Source organism: Notechis scutatus, chromosome 2 (assembly GCF_049901735.1).
Source record: "Notechis scutatus isolate UNSWTSFEM ecotype Mainland chromosome 2, rNotScu1.2, whole genome shotgun sequence".
NCBI classification, from domain to species: domain Eukaryota; kingdom Metazoa; phylum Chordata; class Lepidosauria; order Squamata; family Elapidae; genus Notechis; species Notechis scutatus.
Window position 1 is genome coordinate 154,623,311 of NC_142010.1, and position 19,787 is coordinate 154,643,097.

At 41.6% G+C, this 19,787-nt stretch overlaps 1 protein-coding gene across 1 annotated transcript in view; it reads right to left on the reverse strand.

Moving 5' to 3' along the window:
• Positions 1-421: 421 nt before the first annotated feature.
• The window catches only part of DNMT1 (DNA methyltransferase 1), a 40,129-nt gene continuing 20,763 nt past the window's right edge, over positions 422-19,787 (reverse strand). The window contains exons 14-34 of the mRNA XM_026676151.2: positions 19,570-19,757; positions 16,776-16,965; positions 16,263-16,360; positions 15,607-15,754; positions 15,046-15,161; positions 13,902-14,106; positions 12,346-12,479; positions 11,604-11,777; positions 10,801-11,022; positions 9,340-9,532; positions 8,824-8,914; positions 8,163-8,297; positions 7,680-7,962; positions 7,011-7,152; positions 5,721-5,887; positions 5,286-5,463; positions 4,126-4,321; positions 3,281-3,444; positions 2,001-2,117; positions 1,367-1,457; positions 422-935 (exon numbers count right to left, since the gene is read on the reverse strand). Of these exons, the coding sequence (XP_026531936.1) occupies positions 898-935; positions 1,367-1,457; positions 2,001-2,117; positions 3,281-3,444; positions 4,126-4,321; positions 5,286-5,463; positions 5,721-5,887; positions 7,011-7,152; positions 7,680-7,962; positions 8,163-8,297; positions 8,824-8,914; positions 9,340-9,532; positions 10,801-11,022; positions 11,604-11,777; positions 12,346-12,479; positions 13,902-14,106; positions 15,046-15,161; positions 15,607-15,754; positions 16,263-16,360; positions 16,776-16,965; positions 19,570-19,757 (3,270 nt within the window). The 3' untranslated portion in view covers positions 422-897. The remainder of the gene's footprint in view (positions 936-1,366; positions 1,458-2,000; positions 2,118-3,280; positions 3,445-4,125; positions 4,322-5,285; positions 5,464-5,720; positions 5,888-7,010; positions 7,153-7,679; positions 7,963-8,162; positions 8,298-8,823; positions 8,915-9,339; positions 9,533-10,800; positions 11,023-11,603; positions 11,778-12,345; positions 12,480-13,901; positions 14,107-15,045; positions 15,162-15,606; positions 15,755-16,262; positions 16,361-16,775; positions 16,966-19,569; positions 19,758-19,787) is intronic.

Here is a 19,787-nt window from a genome sequence, read left to right on the forward strand (position 1 = left end):
ATTCAAATGTTTGAAAAAGAGCTGCATTTAACTTCTAAAACCATGTAAAAGGCAGCTTCTGTTCATTTTGGGATTGTTTGCTAAGGAATGTCTAAACACCCCCTTTTCTATCCAATTTACTGTATGCCCACATCTACATGTGATTTAAAAAATAGCAGTAACAGAAGAGCAAAATGCATTCATGGCAATAAGAATGACAAACTATAATTATTTTTCTGCTCTTATTACATCCAGAGACAGCTGTGCAACAGCTGCAATGCTAAGTTTCTATGGGATAAAGGTGCTTGGATTTTCTCAGACTCCAATTGTGCAATTTTCTTTGAGACTAAGATTCCACTATCAATTTCCTGCATTCCATTATCAATTTTCTGCAGGACTAATAGCGACTTCATTTGAAAAAAAATCAACAATGGCCCTCTAATAATTTATAGGAGATTTATTTGAAGAAATATTACAACATATAAAAACTACATAAAGTATTATTTCCACTTGTATAAAGTGGCTGATTAGTTTTCAATACAATGCATAATAAAAACATTCTCCACTCCTCCAACTCATACACACACGCACACACACACTTACACGCATGGATAGGCACTGCACAGTTGATCATTTGAGAATGGCAGTGGGAACATTGAAACAGTTTCTGAATGTCAATCAAGTAGACAAACACTGTTCACAAATACAGGCTTTTAAAGGAGAGAGACAAAACACATACACGCACAAAAGAAAACCAAAAAAAAAACCCCCCTGAACAAACCAAAACCTCCAACAATTTTCAGTGTGTCCAGAGGTAAGAAAATAAACCAGGAAAATAACAGAACATTAAAAATTATCAGTGCATGTTTGGGTGTTCAGGTGCTGGAGCTGAGGTGCAGCAGATGGGCAATTTACAAATTAATTTGAAGTGTCCATCTTTCCCTGTTTGATGGCATCTGTAAAGAAACAAAACAGCTAGATATTCAGAAAACATTAAAGCTTTCATGTACAAGGAATACAGTCCTCCGAAAGCAACGGATTCAAGCTTCTTACTCTCTTCTGGGTTGGAAAGAAAATGGCTTCCTGCCTACAGACTTCCCAAGTGCGTCTTTGCATCTGCAGTACTTTCAAACTGTTAAGGTATTTCAGATGAAGGGCAACATGCCAACCCTTCTAAGATATTAAACAAACTTTGGACCAAGTTCACTTAGCCGTTCTATCTGGAGGACTCCATAGGGTTCACAAAAGAACTACAATCCTAATTTACAGAAGACCAGATTGAGTTGTGCTACCTAGTGCACAGCAAGCACAAAACTATTTGAGCTCCTGAAATACAGAAATCAAATGGCCCTTTTCAAATAAGCTCAACAACATTCCAATAACATACCTGTGGCATCCTCTTTCATTTTTGCCAACACACACAGTTTGACCTCTAGCCCAATGGCTTTTGCCAGAGGTGGAGGGACTGCGTTTCCCACCTGCACAAACAAAACACACGCAAGGGTGAAGAGTTGGCACATTGTAATTTATACATTTCCCCTGGCAAATGTATTCATCCTTGAGGAACGCATTGATAGTTGCTTCTTTCATATAAAACCATTGTCAATTGATCCAAAAAGCCACTTTTGTACTTTTTTCTATTCTCTGTTTTTAGGTGTTTCCTAATGTTGGTTGATGCATTGTTGGTTGATCTTAATAAAGTTATCATCCAGCTAAGGATCTTTTCCCATTTTTGAGGTGTCTAAGAAAATATTATGTTCAGCCAATTGAAACGGAGTTTATCCCTAGAAGAAAACCCTGTATTTATTATTTTTCCCCAAGGTTATTTTCTAGTGCTAACTTGAAAACAACTACAAACAATAATAGAAAATCATTCTCAAAATTGCTACAGGAGGAAAGTGGTCTTCTTCAAATGTTATTACGAGAAAAGCAACAAAACAAGAGCGTGTTCATATTCTAACAAGCTCAAGTGAACGTTTACGTACAGAAATCTCCTCTAGGAAGGCTCTGCAGCCACTTACCTGCCTGTGCTTGTCCAGTACATTTCCAAAGAGCCTGTAAGTATCAGGGAATCCCTGGGACCGTGCACATTCTCGCACACTCACTACTCTGTGCTGTTCAGGATGAAGCACACGGCCCTGGAAAAAGGAGAGCAGAGTCACTGGCAGCCTTGTGTTGAGATGCAGTTAACTACTATATTGGGAGCTATGGTTGAGTCACCCAGCAAGGCTGCTGCACAATGAATATGGATCATTTATTTCTCAAGCACAGAAATACTGTATCATCTTCTAACTGCACTCAGCCCATGAGAAAAGCAAGCTTTATAGAAAACAATTAGAATATTAAAAGCATTAAAATATTGAACCTGAAAAGTTAAAACATTAGAATTAACAACAAACTGAATAAAAAGGGACCACTACGTAAGCAGGATGGAGGTGGGAGTTTTCCCCCTAATCTACTACCTGGATTGGGACTTCAACATTTTTATTGTTTTAGAAATATTAATCTGTTTAACGTTTTATGCTGTAAACCACCCAGAGATGAAAAAGAATGGGACACTCCCATTGGGGCCCCAGGCCTGTTTGACAGAAGTAGGTTTTCAGGCCCCCTCAGAGGCTCGGGAGGGGGGTACTCATCTCAAGGGGCATGATGTTGCATAGGTGGGCACCACAGTAGAAAAGGTTCTTCTGGACCTTGCCAACTAAAATTCCTTGGCAGACGGGATCTGAAGCGTGTCTCTTTTTCTGGGCCAGATGAGGTAGGCCAATCCCATTAGGATGAGACAGTCCCTAAGCTAGTTTGGACACACGCCAAAAAGAACTTTAAAAGTGTTAAACAATACCTTGAATTGGACCTGGAATCAAATCGGCAACCAATGCAGTTCAGGCAACAGTGATGTTACATGGATGAATCTAGGGGCCCCTAAAACCATCTGCACTGCTGCGTTCTGTTCCAGTTGTAGTATCTGAATACTCTTCAAGGATAGCCCCACTGCAAGTGTATTGCAGTAGTCCAAGCACCAGATCACCATGGCCTGACTGACCAGACAGGGCCTCATGATCCATGAAAGGACTCAACTGATGCACAACGCAAAGTTCCTTAACGGTTCTGCCAGTTTCCCCTTAGAGTCCAAATGACAGCAACAACCATTAAATGCTGGTGATTTCTGCCTTTCTTAATAGCATTCAATATAGCCTCCCTATAAAAGCCAGAGAAGCTACAAGCAAGAAAGTACATGGATAGGGAATACACTGGAACATCAATAGGATGATGAGCCGCTGGGCCCCTTCCTTTCCCTTACCTGTTTCCCCATGGGCTCAGGGTTGGTGACTGTCGTGCTGAAGAATCCGTCCCATTCTAGCCTTCCATACAAGCCTGCCCAATGGTTGTGCCGGTTCCCCGTGTGAGGCAGACACCAAGGGATCAAGGTGTTGAACTGCCGGTCTGCAGGGTCACATGCCTTGCCTGAAAGAGATGGAATAGGATTCGGCTTACTTTTCACTGAAAGTATGGCTGGGGATTTCCTTTGACATTTCGGTCTCCTTTGCTGCATCAGAAGCAGGAGTAGGACTACTAGCACTAGGGAACTTTTCCCACACCCAAGCTGAAGGAAGGAGCAGAGGGGGTTGCAGGTGCAAACCAGATAAGTCTAAAAAAATCCCAGATAAATCTAAGTCAAACACCAACTGATTCCCATTGCTTCAAAAAACTTCCCCAGACTTGTTAGGATCAGGTGCAAAATAGAACCAAATTGAAATGTAGCAAGAACGTGAAAGGATAATGATTTGGGAAGTAAGGATCTCCCTCTCTGTTCTCACTGAGTGGTACTTCATTTTGGCTACACTATGCTTCTTAGCAAGAAAAAGTATGCTAGGATTAATAGCCTCTTTTCAAGCAAATGGTTGGACTGGATGTCCTGATGAGATCCTTCTAAATTTGTGTTGACCAGAAAAGGGCCAGCAGAATCCATAGATCTAGATTTCACAAAGTTGCATGGGAGAACATAGAGATCCAGTGATATTCTGACCATTTGGATTCTTTTTAAGACTGGCTTAAAGTATTGTTCTATTTTGAAGAGCTAATGGCTGTATTCTTTGGATGACCTGTCAAACCATCCTTTCCAACGAGAAAAGCCAGATGTTGTACCTTCAGCGCAGGAGCAGACCCCCCGCAGAGATCCTGTGCTGCTCCGCCCATTTTTCTTCTCATGGTGCGTATAGCGTAGCTTGCGGGTGGTTATGCCATCAGAAAGGCGCACTTCAATGTTGGGCAGATCACGCCAATCGGAACCTGGGGCCAGTGGGATGTGCCTCATCCTTGCAGCTACCAATGCACTCATATCCTAGTAAGACAAAGCAAGAGTTACCCTTAGCACTTGGGATGCCCCCTTCCTACCTCTGTTAAAGTATGGATTGCCTATGTCTGACTATATAATAAATGCACTACTCCAGGGGTGGGTTTCTACCGGTTCTGTCCACCTCTGTAGAACCGGTAGCTCTGAAGAGCAGCAGACATAGAACCGGTTCTATGTCTGCTGATGTTTTTGCCCACCCGCCCTCCCGGGCTCTGACCTGACCTTTATTTCCTGATTTTTCAACTTCAGCTGCAGAACGAGGCACAGCTGCAGTTAAAAAAGCAGGAAAAGAGGTCTCTTTCAAAGGCTGCGTCTCTGCACACAGCATACTGATGACGATTTACAGGCACACGCGGCTCACAGCGTGCAGGGAAGCTCGTAAATCCCGAACCGGTAGTTAACCCTGTCGTATCCCACCCCTGCACTACTCTAGTGCATTTCCCAGATGAGCACAAATGCGATTACATTTTTAAGGAGGGGGGAAAAGGGAGGGACAACACAAGAGACCTGGGAGTAGTTTGGGGGGGGTGGGGGGAGAGGAGAAACTGTCCAATGATTATTTTCTTCCCATGTATGTAATAAAACTGGAAGTTTTCCTACAATTTTTCTTGTAGATTAGGGTGAAGATGGTTTTTCTGCCACCCAGCAGGTGATGGACTGCAGACTAATATGGGATTATTCAGTAGAACAGTTTTCCTAAGTTTTGCACAGATAATCATTGCTCTTGGCACCTTGTTCTATGTTAATTTTCCAAGTTCTGGAACAGAATTACTTCTCTATAGCTAAAGATTGGAACTTTTTTTCCTTGGGCTTCCTGGATGCAAATGACTGTTGCTTCAAACAGACCTTGATTTTAGGAAATTCTGCTTTCAGCACACTATGTTAAAGATGTCTCATTCCCACCTACCTTGCCCCAGCAAACCAGATAAACATTGTAAATAAGAGTAGATACCTTGCAGATATGATCTCTGAGGATGGGCTGATACTGGGAACCCCGAATTTGCCTCTGGAACCAGGATTGTGGCTCTCCATTGTAGGAGATTTCAAGTGCTGACGCTCCATTCCTGATTTCAGGAAGGTCAGACATAGTGTCTCGGACCGTGATGGTTCGGAATGGGCCCGAATAAGTCCTAGAGTACATTGAAAGAACATCACTTAAAGGCTGATTGCTACTGGATTCTCCTCTTTTTCTAAAGTATGATGCAATTCCATAACATCACAAGAGCTTTCCAGATAGGTTGGGACTCCCCCTTATTCAGGATTGCCTTTCATTTGTATGAAAAAATAAGGCCACAGCCACGCACTTCCTTTTCTTGTAAGATTGCTGGCCCCATTCTCCAGCCCCCAATGAAAGCGACACAAGCTAGAGCTGGGAGTTGGCAATTACCTTGTTATATTGCTAACAAACTTCTTATCATCCACCACCACGCTGAGCTGGCAGGCTCGGGGAGCAAAAACATGTAGGGGTTCAGGAAACAAGGGCAGTTTCTCTCCAGGAGCTGCAGCCAACACAATTGCTCTCCTGCGTGTCTGAGCTACTCCATACTGCCCAGCCTAGATGAAGGAGGAAGAGGAAGAATTGAGGGAGGAGAAAATAAGGTATTTGAGGAAGAGGATGTATTTTTCTTAACAAACCAGCCTTTTCTAATATTTTGTACTAAATTAGTATGCTAACATCTATTCCTAGTTCCATAAAATACTAGTAAAAAAGGAAAACACTGACGCGTTAAAATTCCAGTCCACTCTGGGAAAACAGAAATTATCTTCATCTGACATCAAAGACATGCTACACGGGGAAAGGCATCTCAGACAAAGAGCAGAACAGACTAAATACTGTTAATAGACAGCAGCCAGGTGTCCCAGGGAAGACATAACCAGGCAATGGAATCAGCTTTCTTTAGCTTATCTTTTGCAGCTTCTTATACTTGAACACACAGTACAATGACAATAAATTTATCTAAAATCTAAATCACAGTCGGTAAACCAACCCCTAAAAATTGCTTGAATGCCAGTCTGTATAGTGGTTGAAAATACTAGTTTAGAAGCAGGGACAGTTCTAGTTCTCCCTTAGACATAAAAGCCAATTAGGTGGCTGGCAGTCTCTCACAAACTTTAGATTGGAAAGTTGAAAAACATCTTGGAGAAAGGTCCCACCAAACATTTCCAAAATTTTGCCAAGAAAACTGCATGGATCTGCGATCATCTGGAGTCAAGATTGACTTGAGAAATCATGACAGCAACCAGAAATTTCCTAGATCAGTGATCCCCAACCTTTTTATATGCGCGGCCGGTACCCGGCATTAGCTGGGCGCCGCCATCTTTTTGATGAAAAAGTGCTTCCCGGTGAGCTTTCTACCGGAAAAGCTCACCGGAAGCACTTTTCATGAAAAAGATGGCGGCGCCCAACAAACCAGCAGCCCGGTAGGACTTGTTCCACGGACCGGTACCGGTCTGCAGACCGGTGGTTGGGGACCCCTGTCCTAGATCACCTTTCTCAACTTGGCATTGTCCAGATACATGAAAGTTATCTATCTAAGAATCAGTATATGATAGAGAAAATACAGGTAGTGACTCTATCCAGTGGAATCTTTGCTTTCAGGTGACTCTGCAAAGCACACACATATGGTTCAGTGCAATCCTAGCCTCAGTTAAAAAAAAGGGGGGGTGACTATCATACCTGCAGCACTCCAAAAGTGCACTGGTAACCCATCCGGACAAGGCACCGCAGGGTGAGCTTTAGCACCATAGAACGCTTGAATGAGACAAAGTTCCTGACATTCTCAAGGAGGAAGAATCTTGGCCTGTAGTAGTCGCAGTAGCTGCAGAAGATAAGGGCACCGAGGGTCAGCTGCGCTCTCTCTTGATCCCAACAGCAGATACACAGTCCTTGCTCAAGAACTTGTGGCAAAAGACCCAGTCCCTATCCCAACAAGCCTTCCATTAGCCCAAGAGAACCCCAACATAGATCTGATTTCATACATTCTCTTGAATAGTCTTTTCCCCTGCTGGTGTCCTCTAGATCTGCAGGACAATATTTCCCAGTATCTAAACCCATCGTTGCTCCCAGGATACAACATTTCTGGAGGGCACATTACAAGTTATCTTTGCCATTGTAATACATGCAGATTCAGCATCCACCGTCACAGCCCATGTTTCTACTATTCTGTTAAACTGTAGCCCTGATTTAGAGACCAGCCTACAGCAGCTTTGCCCAACCTTATCCCCCCGTGAGTTGTGGTTCCACCACAGCTGGAAAGCAACAGGCTGGGGTGGGGGGTGGTATGTGCAATAGGATAAGGACTGGCTTAAGGGGAGTTGAGAAAATGCAACCGTTGACTTCAATCACCTGAGGAAGGAAACAACTAGAGAGTTCTTGAACTTTGAGTAGGTGCGAGAATTGAAGCGGTTCATCCCACTGAAGCCTTGGCAAGGGGGCCCACCACAGAGCATCTCCACATCTCCCTTCTGTGGCAGTTTCTGGCCCAGGGAGTTAGTCTTCTCACCCGACATTACAAGCTTAAGCAGGACATTGCAATCCTCAGTGAACACTGTGGTGCTTGGATTGTTCAGACGGAAGGCCTGCGCAGCTGGTTCCCACATCTCAATGGCCCACAGAGTGTCTGAGACTCCTGAAGACGTCATGATGATGAAAATCGAACAAGAATTCATATTAGATGGTTTGCTTCCAAGCTTCAAAAGTACACAAAAAATTCTTTCCATCCCATAAAACAGGGCTGGAAACCCTTGCTGGCTTTACTTTTTTGGCTATAAAAGTCATACGCTCATGGTCCTTTCCCATGCACCCAACCATCCTTCCAAACTGCCTTGCCTGCTTGGTGGAACCCTTCTGACAAGCCTCCACAACCAGAGAAAACATCCAGGCTTCGGAGTTTGGGGGGCTTCATCGCAGCAGCTTCAGACTCGCTGTATTCAGATGCTCCTGAAGATTTCCCTTTGCTCTTACCTGCACGAGGAGGGAACAGTATGTCCACATGTGCCTTTTGCATAAAGAAATGCTGCCTTGTTTCCAAAGTAAGCATAACAGGATTATATTTTTTAAAATCTCTTTCAGGGCTACTTAAAAACATTAAGTATCTAGTCTATGAAAGCTTAATGGTAAACAGGAAAGTAAATATTAGCAATATTAGCTAAGTCTATAATAGCTTAATTGCAAACAAGTCGATGCTATTGCTGAGTAGATTCTATCAGCAACAATAAAACTTGTTTACAATTAATGAACCAAACAGGACCTAATATGCCTACAACTATTCATCTCGGTATTTGTATGACTTAGGAATAAAAATGAACTTTCTAAGTTTCTGGGTGCCAGAAATGAGCAACTGCTCTCAAAAGCCTATCAAAATCCAAGTTCTTCATTCTGCAGGATTTTCACTGACTGGTTTAGCATCTTATTTTGCTCCACAGGAAAGATATTGCTGATCTTGGGCAACACACCAAAGATTTAAATCATTTAGCAATTAATCACTTACCTTTCCCTTTCCCTTTCCCCTTCCCTTTATTTCCAGAACTACGGGCATGATAAGGTGGGTCCTCAAAGCTTTTTGTTTTTGCATTATATGCCTGGAAATTAAAAGGGGGAAAAAAAACCTCAATTCAGACCAAAGACACATGCAGTTCTGTTAATTTCTTAGATTTCAGAAAACACTGATGGGAAGTTTAGGCAGCATTTATAGAAAGAGCTGTAAGTGGGAGTGAATTTCTATTGTGAGAGGGCAACTGGGCTTTCGTTAATGTCGTTAATTTAAAGTTCAAATGTTTTCAGCCAGCTGCATCTATCGCAGCACTTGCTGATACGACACCCAGCTGTGAATAACAGAATTGGAAGGGACCTTAGAGGTCTTCTAGTCCAACCCCCTGTTCAAGCAGTTCAACCCCTATAGCATTTCAGATAAATGGTTGTTCAATCTCTTCTTAAAAACCTCCGGTGTTGGAGAATAGATTGGTGAAAAATTGCACTGGGCCAATGACATAGTGGGAAAAGCCACCTCTAAAAAGTAGAAACGATCAGAGCCACTGGCAGAGTAATCTTGGATGTTTCCTGTCAAGTCCTCTCCATACACCACTGTGCAGCGGCCCTGCACATCTTTGAACTCCACCGTTGCTTCTTCATCACTCCAATAGAGCAAGTTGATATCTGCATGGTAGCTGGCTTTGACTGATTTGTGTGTGTTTTCTGGCCTAGAAAGACAACAGAGACACTTGTGTCGAGGGAGATAAGGCATCAAACCCAGGAACACCTACACAATGGGAGAGGAATGAGTTTTTCTCGGTTAAACTATGTTGATGGAAGCAGCGTTCAGGGACCATTAAATCCTCTTGAGAAGATATCATCACTGAAGAATACATTGCATTTCAGATTATTTCCCTCCTATTTGTATATAACGATGAGATTGAGACTCATTTAATTGTTTGTGGGTCCCGAAGAACTACAACAATTAAGGGTGATGATGCAAAGTAATGAAAACAGGACTTTAAAGATTTTCAATTAGTTTCACATGGCTGTTGTTTCAAAATATTGTATTAAGCCAATTTTCTGGCAATCCCTAAAAAATAGGCATTTACCCAACTGGCAGGAAACTACAACCCCACTTTTTTTGGTAATTCTATAAATCTATACTGTTTACTTAGAATCAAAGGGAGGACTTGGGTAGGTGGAACTAAATTCTCTCCCAGTCCAGGTCAAATTCCTGAAATGAGACAGACTGAGAAAGAGGGGGAAATGTTTGGTAATATTTTTCTTCTGTAAAATATCCTATTATTACATTTGTTTAGATTCTAGCTAGTGTATTGCCTAACTGCTTGTAACCACGGAAGCTATTAGTTAAAAAAACAACACCCAAATTCTCAGAACATGAAGCAGAGCAATGTCATGAACACAAACACGGGAGTGGGCTTCTGAATGTAAGGTGATAAGCCCTCCTAGTTCCACTGTACCTTAGAAAAATTCCTATAGATACACCTGGCTTTTTTTCCCCCCTTAGTCTCAAAGAACCCATCAAATTCAAATACATATTGAAAAATTCCAAGCTAACTTACTCCTTTTTTTTTGTAATTTTTAAAATTTTTATTTTAAAACAAACAATCCATCTTCCATTTAAACAGTGCGTCATCTGAGTACAAATATCTTGTGTGTCAACTCACTGTTTTTAGCCTGTCCTGGTCATCAAATCATTGTAGCAGCAAAATTTGTAGGCTGCTACGTGATCCACTTTGTTTATTCAACAGAGTTCAGTTCCACAGATACAGCCCAAGCTGCTAGGTCTTTGCCCTGAGTTACTGACACATAGTTCCATGTAGTGATATGCAGGCAGAAACCCAGTTCTGTGTGGATCATGCGTCAATACTTAAGTTTATCATTCTGTTTTCTGGTACTATTCTTGATACAAGGAGGTCAACTAGAAATTATTTTCTACTCAGGTACCAACAAGATTCTAATGGCCACTTACCTGTAAAGTTTGTACACTTGCAGTTTAATTTCAGCTTCATTGGGCCTGCCACTGCTGCGGATGTTGCAGTAGATTGCCTTGATCCGGCCAATGCGATATGGTTCAGGTGCATCTTGGTTGCTCCCTTTGATATACTCAGAATATTTTCGGTAATGTTCAGGATAAAGCTCTTCATTCACCGCTTCCTTCTTTTGACGTTTGGCTGGGCTGGTTAACCTCAGGCTAGTGAGAAAGAAAAATGAGAAAAGAAAAAAATTCTGTGAACTGGAGGTGCTTCCTATTTCCTTTCAGGCCATGGACTGATTTATACACATATTTCCTTTCAGGCCATCAAATACACATATTTGGAGGCAGACAACTTATTTCCAAGACAGTTGATAGGTGAATCAATTCTTCTATCATCTCCTTCTTTAACCAAACTAATTGCACTCTTGAACTATTTTAAATATGGAAATGCTACCAAGTTAAAACCTTCCCAGCCTCATTCCCCACCAGGTTGCTACTCACCTGACTGAACTTTTATCCACCCACTTACCTAAAAATTCTCTAACACCTTTCTGATAAATATATCCTGCTACAACAGTGGAGCCTTAAGTGAATATCAATTTAATTCTCCCCATGAAATAAATTTAACTCTCCTTACTATGACATAAAATTTGAACTATTAGCCCCCAAATTATACACTATTTTAAAATGTGTTTGCCTCTTTGGGCATCACTGATTCTTTTCTTAAGTTGGTGTCCCAGCTCTCCCTAAAAGAAGCCCCCCCTCTTGTTCCAGCTGAAGTCAATGTACAAACCAACCTGAATTGGAAGGCATCTGGTAGAAGGAAAACTCCATCTCCCAATCGGTACTGCACCCCATTTTTTGTCGCCATGCTATAGAACATTTTCCCTTCTGATTCTTCCTGAGACTCAAAGACTTTGGGGATCTCCTTCTGCCTTGCCTCATCCAAATGGGCACAACTCATGCAAAACCTGGGAGAGAAGGAGCAGAGGCCTGTTTTGGATTGGGGAAACTGGAAAAATATGTGATATCAAATCACCTCACTACCTCCAATCCCTCTTCCCATCCACTGATTTTGAGTCTGTGCAAGCAATTCAGAGCATCTGAAGAACTAACACCTGATATCATGTAATACATAAGCATTTTTAAGACTATATGTCTTCACCTCTTGATAGTGCTACTTAATTTACTACCAACTGCTCTTTTTGGCTTTCTTTCCAAATAATCTCATAGAAAACTCCCTGTGTTTTACTTTTTTTCTGTTTTCCATTTCACAAGGGGCTTAAGAATGGAATCGTGTGTATATTTTTTAAAGTATAAATGATCATTTCTTCATCCCTGCTATCTTTGGGAGAAAAGTTGAGCATAATCTGATTAACATATCTTGAGACTGAATGCCTGCATGCTATTTTGCAGCTCTTGAGTTGAGCCCAATAAGAGACTGTCCCAAGTAGATTTAGGATCAGGTAGAAATATGCACATTTACTGATTTTCTACTTTATTTTCAAGCTCCCATGCCACTTAGTCACGTGCACTAACTTGTGTTTGTTGTCTTCTGTGGGCTGGATATTTGGCGGAGTCTCAAACCTAGCATACTCTTGGTCATACCACATTTGGTAAAAATAGGTCCTGCCATCATCTTCCACCATTTTGATCTCCACATCAAGTCCTCCCTATGAGAATATTTGAGGCAGAAGGAGGAGGAGAAATAAATAAATACATACTGATTATTCAATTATTACAGAGACACAGGACCTACCGCAGTTAAGAGAAAAGTTGCAGAAGTGAGGTAGAAGTCTGGAGCTTTATGTGATTCACCCAATTTTACAATCTTTTTTTGCAGCAGTTGTTAATTGAATCAACCATGTTCATTAAATGAGTCCACTGTCTTTAAATGAATGCCACGGTCATCAAGCAAACCCATTATTTTGCTATGGGGCATTTTTGCCGAAAACCAGAAATGAATGTTGGTTTTCAGCAAAAATGTAAATCGCTATGACCAAGGGATGTATAAACATGAGTCAGCTGCCGATCATCCAGAATGTGACTGCTGGGGGTGTGGGGTCATCAGAGCCAGACATAAATACTTTTTGGGTGTTCTGTTGTAATTGTGAATGGTCACTAAGCAACCAGTCGTAATTCAAAGACTACCTGTATTAGAATTGGCTTCTGCATTGAATCAAAATGAGCAACTGAAGAGCCAGTGCATAGCCCAGCAAAGCTCAACAAATCCACGTACGTATCAGATTCTTCTGCCAGGACTTGTAAGTATTTTGGTATCTTACTGACTGTCAGGATAAGTTCAGCCTCTCCTTTGCATCCACTTTGAACTTATCCTGACAGCAATTCCACAGAAGAGTGCCACAGGATAAGGCCAATTTTGGGCTAAAAAAGGGGGGGCAGCAATAATTGCTGTCAGTAGCCATACTCATGCATAAGAGGGGCAGGGGTCCAAATTGCAATGGCTAGGGTGTCAGAGGTTGCAAGCGAAGGAAGCCTGCCAAACTCTGCCTTAAAAGACTGGAGCCAGGCTAAAGAAAAAGAGATGCATGGAAGAGGCCAGTCAGTTCCTTGGGCTGTGACTTGCTACTGGGTCAGACCAGGGAAGATATGTCTCCAAAACGTCATCGCTACCATGCATTGAAGTTTGTCAGTACAACTCCCGAATCACATTATCCGAATTAAGCACCCAGGTATCAAACACAGTGCAATCTCTAGGGATGAAGGGGAAAATAGTAGAATAACATTGGAAAACTTCTAGAAAGCCTTCATATGCTTCCTTTACTCTGCCCATCATCCTCACAACGTGATTTTATAAAAAGGAAAAGCGAAATCTGTTTCTAAACTCTTCCACTGCTATCCTAGCATTATCACCACCCACCATACAGCTGACAAAAAGAAAGAAAAAACACATACACAAAGAAAAACTATGAACTCAGTAAGGCAGTCCTTCTCTGGTTACTTGGGAGGGTGGGGAGGGAGAAGGGTGTGCTCCGGATGCTACTTTGAACTGGTGTATTAAAGGTGGCATATAACCCTAACAATTAAACACTGTAAATAAACAGATGCTCAAGTAGTAGGATGGTTCAACATACCTCCAAAGACCAGTTCTCCGGAGGAGCCTTATAAAGAACGTTGACTTTGCCATGGATGTAAGACAGCTGCATATCTTCACATTCATCCACCAAGAAAAGTTCCACCGGGTCGGATGTTGCTCCCAATACAGTGTCGGTGCCCCGGCAAAACCAGTGAACGTGGAACATTGGTCCAGTGCCGGGGTCTTCCCACATGGACGTGATTCTAGGGGAAGGGGGTGGGACAGGACATTAATTCAACGAGAATACAAACGTCAAATTTACTGGAAAGATTTCCCATTGTTTGGGAATCCGATCACACAACCCTTTCCAGAAGGATGTTTGGCTGGCAATACATGGAAGAGCACTTAGGCCTGGGAGGACAAGGCTTTCCAAATCTTATCACCCAAGCTTCGCATGGGAGGTATACCATACCGCCCGTCATTCTTTCTGGATAGTTGTATAAGGACAGAGCTGTCTTTTCCTACTGTGGCCCATAATGGGATTGCCATGTGCTGAGGCTGAGAGAGAGAGAAGGGTTTACATCAGGGAGCTTAGGATTGAGGCATGAAATAGAGGGCTTTCTGGATTACTGCTCAGTTTCACAACCACTTCTTGGCAAGCGATTCAGACATGAAACCTGGTCTGCCCATTGTACTAAGCTGCAATAAGATTGGTTTGGTTTTGACTTAAGAGTGGTGTATAAATCCAGGTCACAGTAACTTCTGCAAAATCTCCATCCCGCTGTTTAAAGAAGCCATGGCTTAGCAGGATGAATACAATCAGTTACACAACAAAGCAGATATCGATTTCTCACTATCATAAAGCAAATTGCAATGATCAGTATAGGTAATATCTTTGAAAGACATATGAAGAAATGGACAAAACATACAAGCAATCTTTTCCACAGGGTTTTTTTAAATCTATGTGATATGTTTTATTTTGTTCATGCAGTACTTCCTCAGAAATAAGTGTGCCCAATAGGGCTTCATTCCAGGTATGCAGGATTACAACTTCTCCTTTGCCCCAATTATAGACAAGCAACACAATCTTTGGATAGCTTTTATAAAAAAAAAAAAAATTAAAGTCTGAAATCAGCCCAGTCCAACGCCTTTGCCTATCTTGGTTCAGAAGCACATGCATTTTTATCTCCATGCAGACATACCTTGCAAGGTAGAGAGGCTTTGTGGGGTCATCAGGGCTCACAGAAACACAATCACCAATTTGAAGAGTCTCTGAATCAATGCACACTTTCTGGTAATAATCTTTCTTGCCATCATTCTGCAGATAACAACAAACCAAAAGTAGGAAAATAGGAAAAAGAAAGCACAGTAAAACTTGGGCCATACTTGCTCTCTTGCTCTCACTATATCTCTGTAATCTCAGCAGAAAAGGAATTATCAGTTTGCCTTAGTATGACTATATTACAAATGGAAAAAAAAATCTGACCAGAAGTAAAGGCTTTCATTTTCCTGAACCGCTCAGATAAATATTTTGTGATAGAAGCAGGCCTCTGGTCTTAATGGAAATACTCCTGCTGCTGCTGCTGCTGCTACTACTATTATTTTAAAAAAAGACAAAAACTGGACCTCAACTTCTCTATCCACTTCTCTATCCACTTTCACAAAACTTGGATAACAGCTATGAAACTGAAGAGGATCTTTCCCCAGGTATAGCTCAAAGTTGAAGTGAGTTCTAATTGCTATTTCTCATCTAGAGAGCATACCTTGATAGGGTCTCCCACCCAGGAAATTCTATTTTTGTTTTGCTTTTTTTTCCTGCCTTGCAACATCTTTTTGGGAGAGGGCATTTCAGGAATGTTATCATCCACTTCTTCATCTTCGTCAGCTTCTTTCACAGCTAGGTTGGGACACCTGAAGTTAAGACAAAAATGTATATGGGAGTTGTCAACTAAAGAGTCCGGCAATTTAGCCTCTGCTCTCCCAAAAGAAGCGCCACCAAGTTCTATACTTTTGCTAAAAGTCCACACATTTTTAAGATTGCCAAGGTTGAGGAACATTGCTTTCGATGAGCAAGGAATGTTCCCATTCTGAATCTTGTAGTCATAAATATCTGGAAGATGGGAAGAATTTCATAAGCCACCTGTTGCCGAGAGCCTGGTGAAACAGAATGTATTTTGCTTCCCTACCAGCCCCAATGATTCAGTATAAATGGGAGCCTCTGGGGTAGGGCTGTCAGAATTCCAGAACCTATCATCTTCAAAACAGTTATAGTTATGAAGTCCAGAAATAAACTTATTCATAAACCAATTAATGGAAGGCTTCTCAGACTGTCTTTCCCTTGCTTGATAACACCTAATCTGAGGATCTGGCAGCTCCTCTGCCCTCAATATGGGCTCATGAAAATAAAAATAATAATTACCTCCGATGCAGGCAGGCTTGTCTTGACTTTCCACTCCCTCCAAACTTAATCATATCTTGGCAAGCTTTGCATTTACCACACTCTGGCTGCTGGCAAACCTGGAAAAAGGAAGAAAAAAAGCATGCAACTGGATAAAGGAGGAAATGTTCCAAGCATGGCCTAACTTCCTTCACATGGAAATTGTTGAAATTGAGTACTACTGCGTACTTTGAAGACTGGATAAAATCTAACAATCCAAATCAACCATCATGCTTCAAATTCACACAACATATATAAGGAAAATTCCAGAAAAGTTGACTTTAATTTGTGGACTTTATTGTGAACGTGACCACTGAATGCTGGCAGAATTTGGGATATACTGGCTAGAAGCAATGCAGCGGTAAAATATAAAATAAATTATTTGATGCCAAAATGTGAATGTGCTTAACAGTCCAAAAGAAAGGGACCAGAAAGGAGTGGAAGACATGAAGACTTTTTCATCTGTATGCAAGCCTCCTCCACCTAACCCCCTACCTCACAGACTCCACAGCGCCTCCGCTTTGCAACATTCTCCTTGTCTTCTTCTTTTTCATTCTTTTCAATTTGTTCAGAGAAGAAAGTGTCAAAGATCAAATAGACCAACTTGGTTGTGGTGGCCTTGGTAGGCCCTTTATCTTTGTCAATTTTGGTGGGATGCCTGATAGCCTGTCTCCTTGCAGCTCGTCTGGAGAGAGGGAACAACAGGGAAGAATTAAGTCCTTGCCAGACTTATCTGGGAACAGTATACTGGGTTGCACTGGGACAAAATGAACCACTAGAAACACTGTTTCAAAATGGTTGGAAGATCCTGTCCTCACTGGACATGCAACATTTCTAGAAATCTTGAAGCAAGGGGGAAAATTATTTCTTAATAAGTATATTTAGAATAATATTAAAATATAAGATAAACAATATTTAAATTTAGCATCTTTTACCGTTACGTTGCTACTTTAAAACACTACATATAGCTTAATTTGCTTATTAAAGTATTTTGGAGTATTAAGTAAAACATACTATTTGCACAGAATTGTAAACTCACTGACTGAAAATTGGTTGAATGATTTTGAATTTTGCACTAAAAGGAGTTATAGCTGGCTCTTTATTTTTGTCTATGTCTTAGTCGAAGCAAGAGGTTTATACTGAAAAAAGAAGAAGCCATCAATATAGAAAAAAGGAAAGGAAATTACATGTTTTGGATTTTATCCTTTAGAACAGGGTGTCAAACTTGCAGCCTGCAGGCCGGATGTGTGATGTGCTGGCCCCGCCCCGTTTAGCGAAGGGGGGAAAAGTCCCAATACGTCATGTGACACTGCTGTGACGCTGTGAGTCTGACACCCCTGCTTTAGAGTATGAAATAGCTACAAAGAGCCATAATTTTCTGCATTTGAAAAAAAGGGAATGGAGGAAGCAAAATCCAATTTATGCATTTTTTTCATAACAAAATGCTGGCTCAAACTGCCTTATCCCCAGCCAAAAGCACTGTATTACTATTTTTCTTTCCATACTATTTTTCACTTTATCCTCTGCAGACTCATGAAAACCGAAGGTTTTTCTGAGATAAGCTTTTCTTTTCATAAATTAGTTCACTTCATTACATGAACTATTTTCAAATGTTGACCTATATATATTATCCATTTCATGTATCATTTCAAACATTTTTATAAGTATTCCATAATTCAATTTCCCCCCATTTTGAGGATAAGAAGGCAAAAATGTTGTTGGGGGGGGGGGATGGAAGGGGAGGATTTTCCTCAAATTGTCCAGCCATTCTACAAGTATTTTCTGAGCTGCCATACCGCAGAGTGGGAAGCTGTATTTTTACCCGGACACAGGTGTCATAAATAATTCTAGCTCTTCCCTAACAAGAGTTAGTTTTGAATAAAGTACCTAAATTGTTTTAGTGTAATATAGCCCAGGGATCGCCAACCTTTTGGACCTCAGGGACCACCAAACTCATAATTTTATATCCCAGGGACCACTAACTGGTTCAGTGGGTGTGGCCTAATTTGTGGGTGTGGCTTGGTGGTCATGTGATTGGCTGGGCATGGCTTGTATGTAAATATTATATATTATATAAATACTGAATTTTTTTATAAAAAAAAGAACAACTTTTACCCAAAATCAGGCAAAGCAGGCAGGCAGATTGAGTTGCTCACAGAATCACAGATTCATTCAGAAATCTATTTGCCATTGGCTAGTTCAGTCTGTCACATAAATTTTGCTTGCAAGCAAACTCACAAAATTAACTCACAACACACCATGCATGTAAATATTGAATTTTTTATTTAAAAAAGAGCAACTTTTACCCAAAATCAGGCAAAGCAGGAAGACTGAGTTGCTCACAGAATCATTCAGTGATCTATCTATCTGCCATTGGCTAGCTCAGTCACTCAAATTTGCTTGCCGTGAGTTTGCACTGAATTTGCTTGCAAGCAAACCTTCAGTCCTAAGGTTCGGCTGTACTTAAAAGCAGAGCCGAAGATCTAAAGACTAGCTAGAAAGCAAGAAATCCAACCATTTCCTGCTTCCTAGCTAATCTAAATCTCCCAGCACAGCAGAACAGATGATGGTCGGAAAAAGGAAAAATAGAAATTTAGCAGGCAAGTTTACTGGGTAAGGAGTGAGTGGGCAGGGAGGGTTCCCGTGGGCCATGTTGGCGGCATAGCTTTGTGTTTCTGCACAGACTGGATTAATTGCTTTGGGGGGGGTGCTCTGGGGGTGAGATTTCTCTGTGGCCCACCAAAAATTTTTCTCATGGCCCACTGGTGGGACCCCGCTGATATAGGCAATCCTCAACTTACAACCACAATTTAGCCCCAAATTCCATTGCCAAGCAAGACAATTGTTGAATTTTGCCCCATTTTATGACCTTTCTTGCCACAGTTGTTAAGTGAATCACTTCAATTGCTAAGTTAGTAACACAATTGTTAAGTGAATCTGGCTTCCCCATTGACTTTGCTTGTCAGAAAGATTGCAAAAGGTGATCTCTGGGACACTGCAACCGTCACAAATAAATGCCAGTTGCCAAGTGGCTGAATTTTGGTCACATGACCAGGAGATGCTACAATGGTCGTAAGTGTGAAAAACAGTCATAAGTCACCTTTTTCACTGCCATTATAACTTTGAATGGTCACTAATGGTTGTACGATTACCTGTAAAACCTTGCAGTTTGTTGTAAAGAATCTGCCATCACTTAAAGCCAGACCAAAGCAGAAAATATATTTTGTTGTAAGACAGACTTTTTTCCCTCTAGCCAGTGAACCCACACACAGCCCAACTGCCCTCCTACCTTTTCCCCAGGGTGACTCCTGCCAGCTTAATCAGGTCCCTCATGCAAGGTGTGATAAGGACTGGAGGCTCATCGCTATCCCCAGCCTCATCGTAGCTCTCCACCTGTTCCACTACAAACTGGGCATGTCGCAGAAGGGAATCTTCCGTGAAACGGTTGAAGTTCAATCCAGCAGGGGGAACCGTGGTCTGGAGAAAAGCAGAAGCAAGAGCCTAACT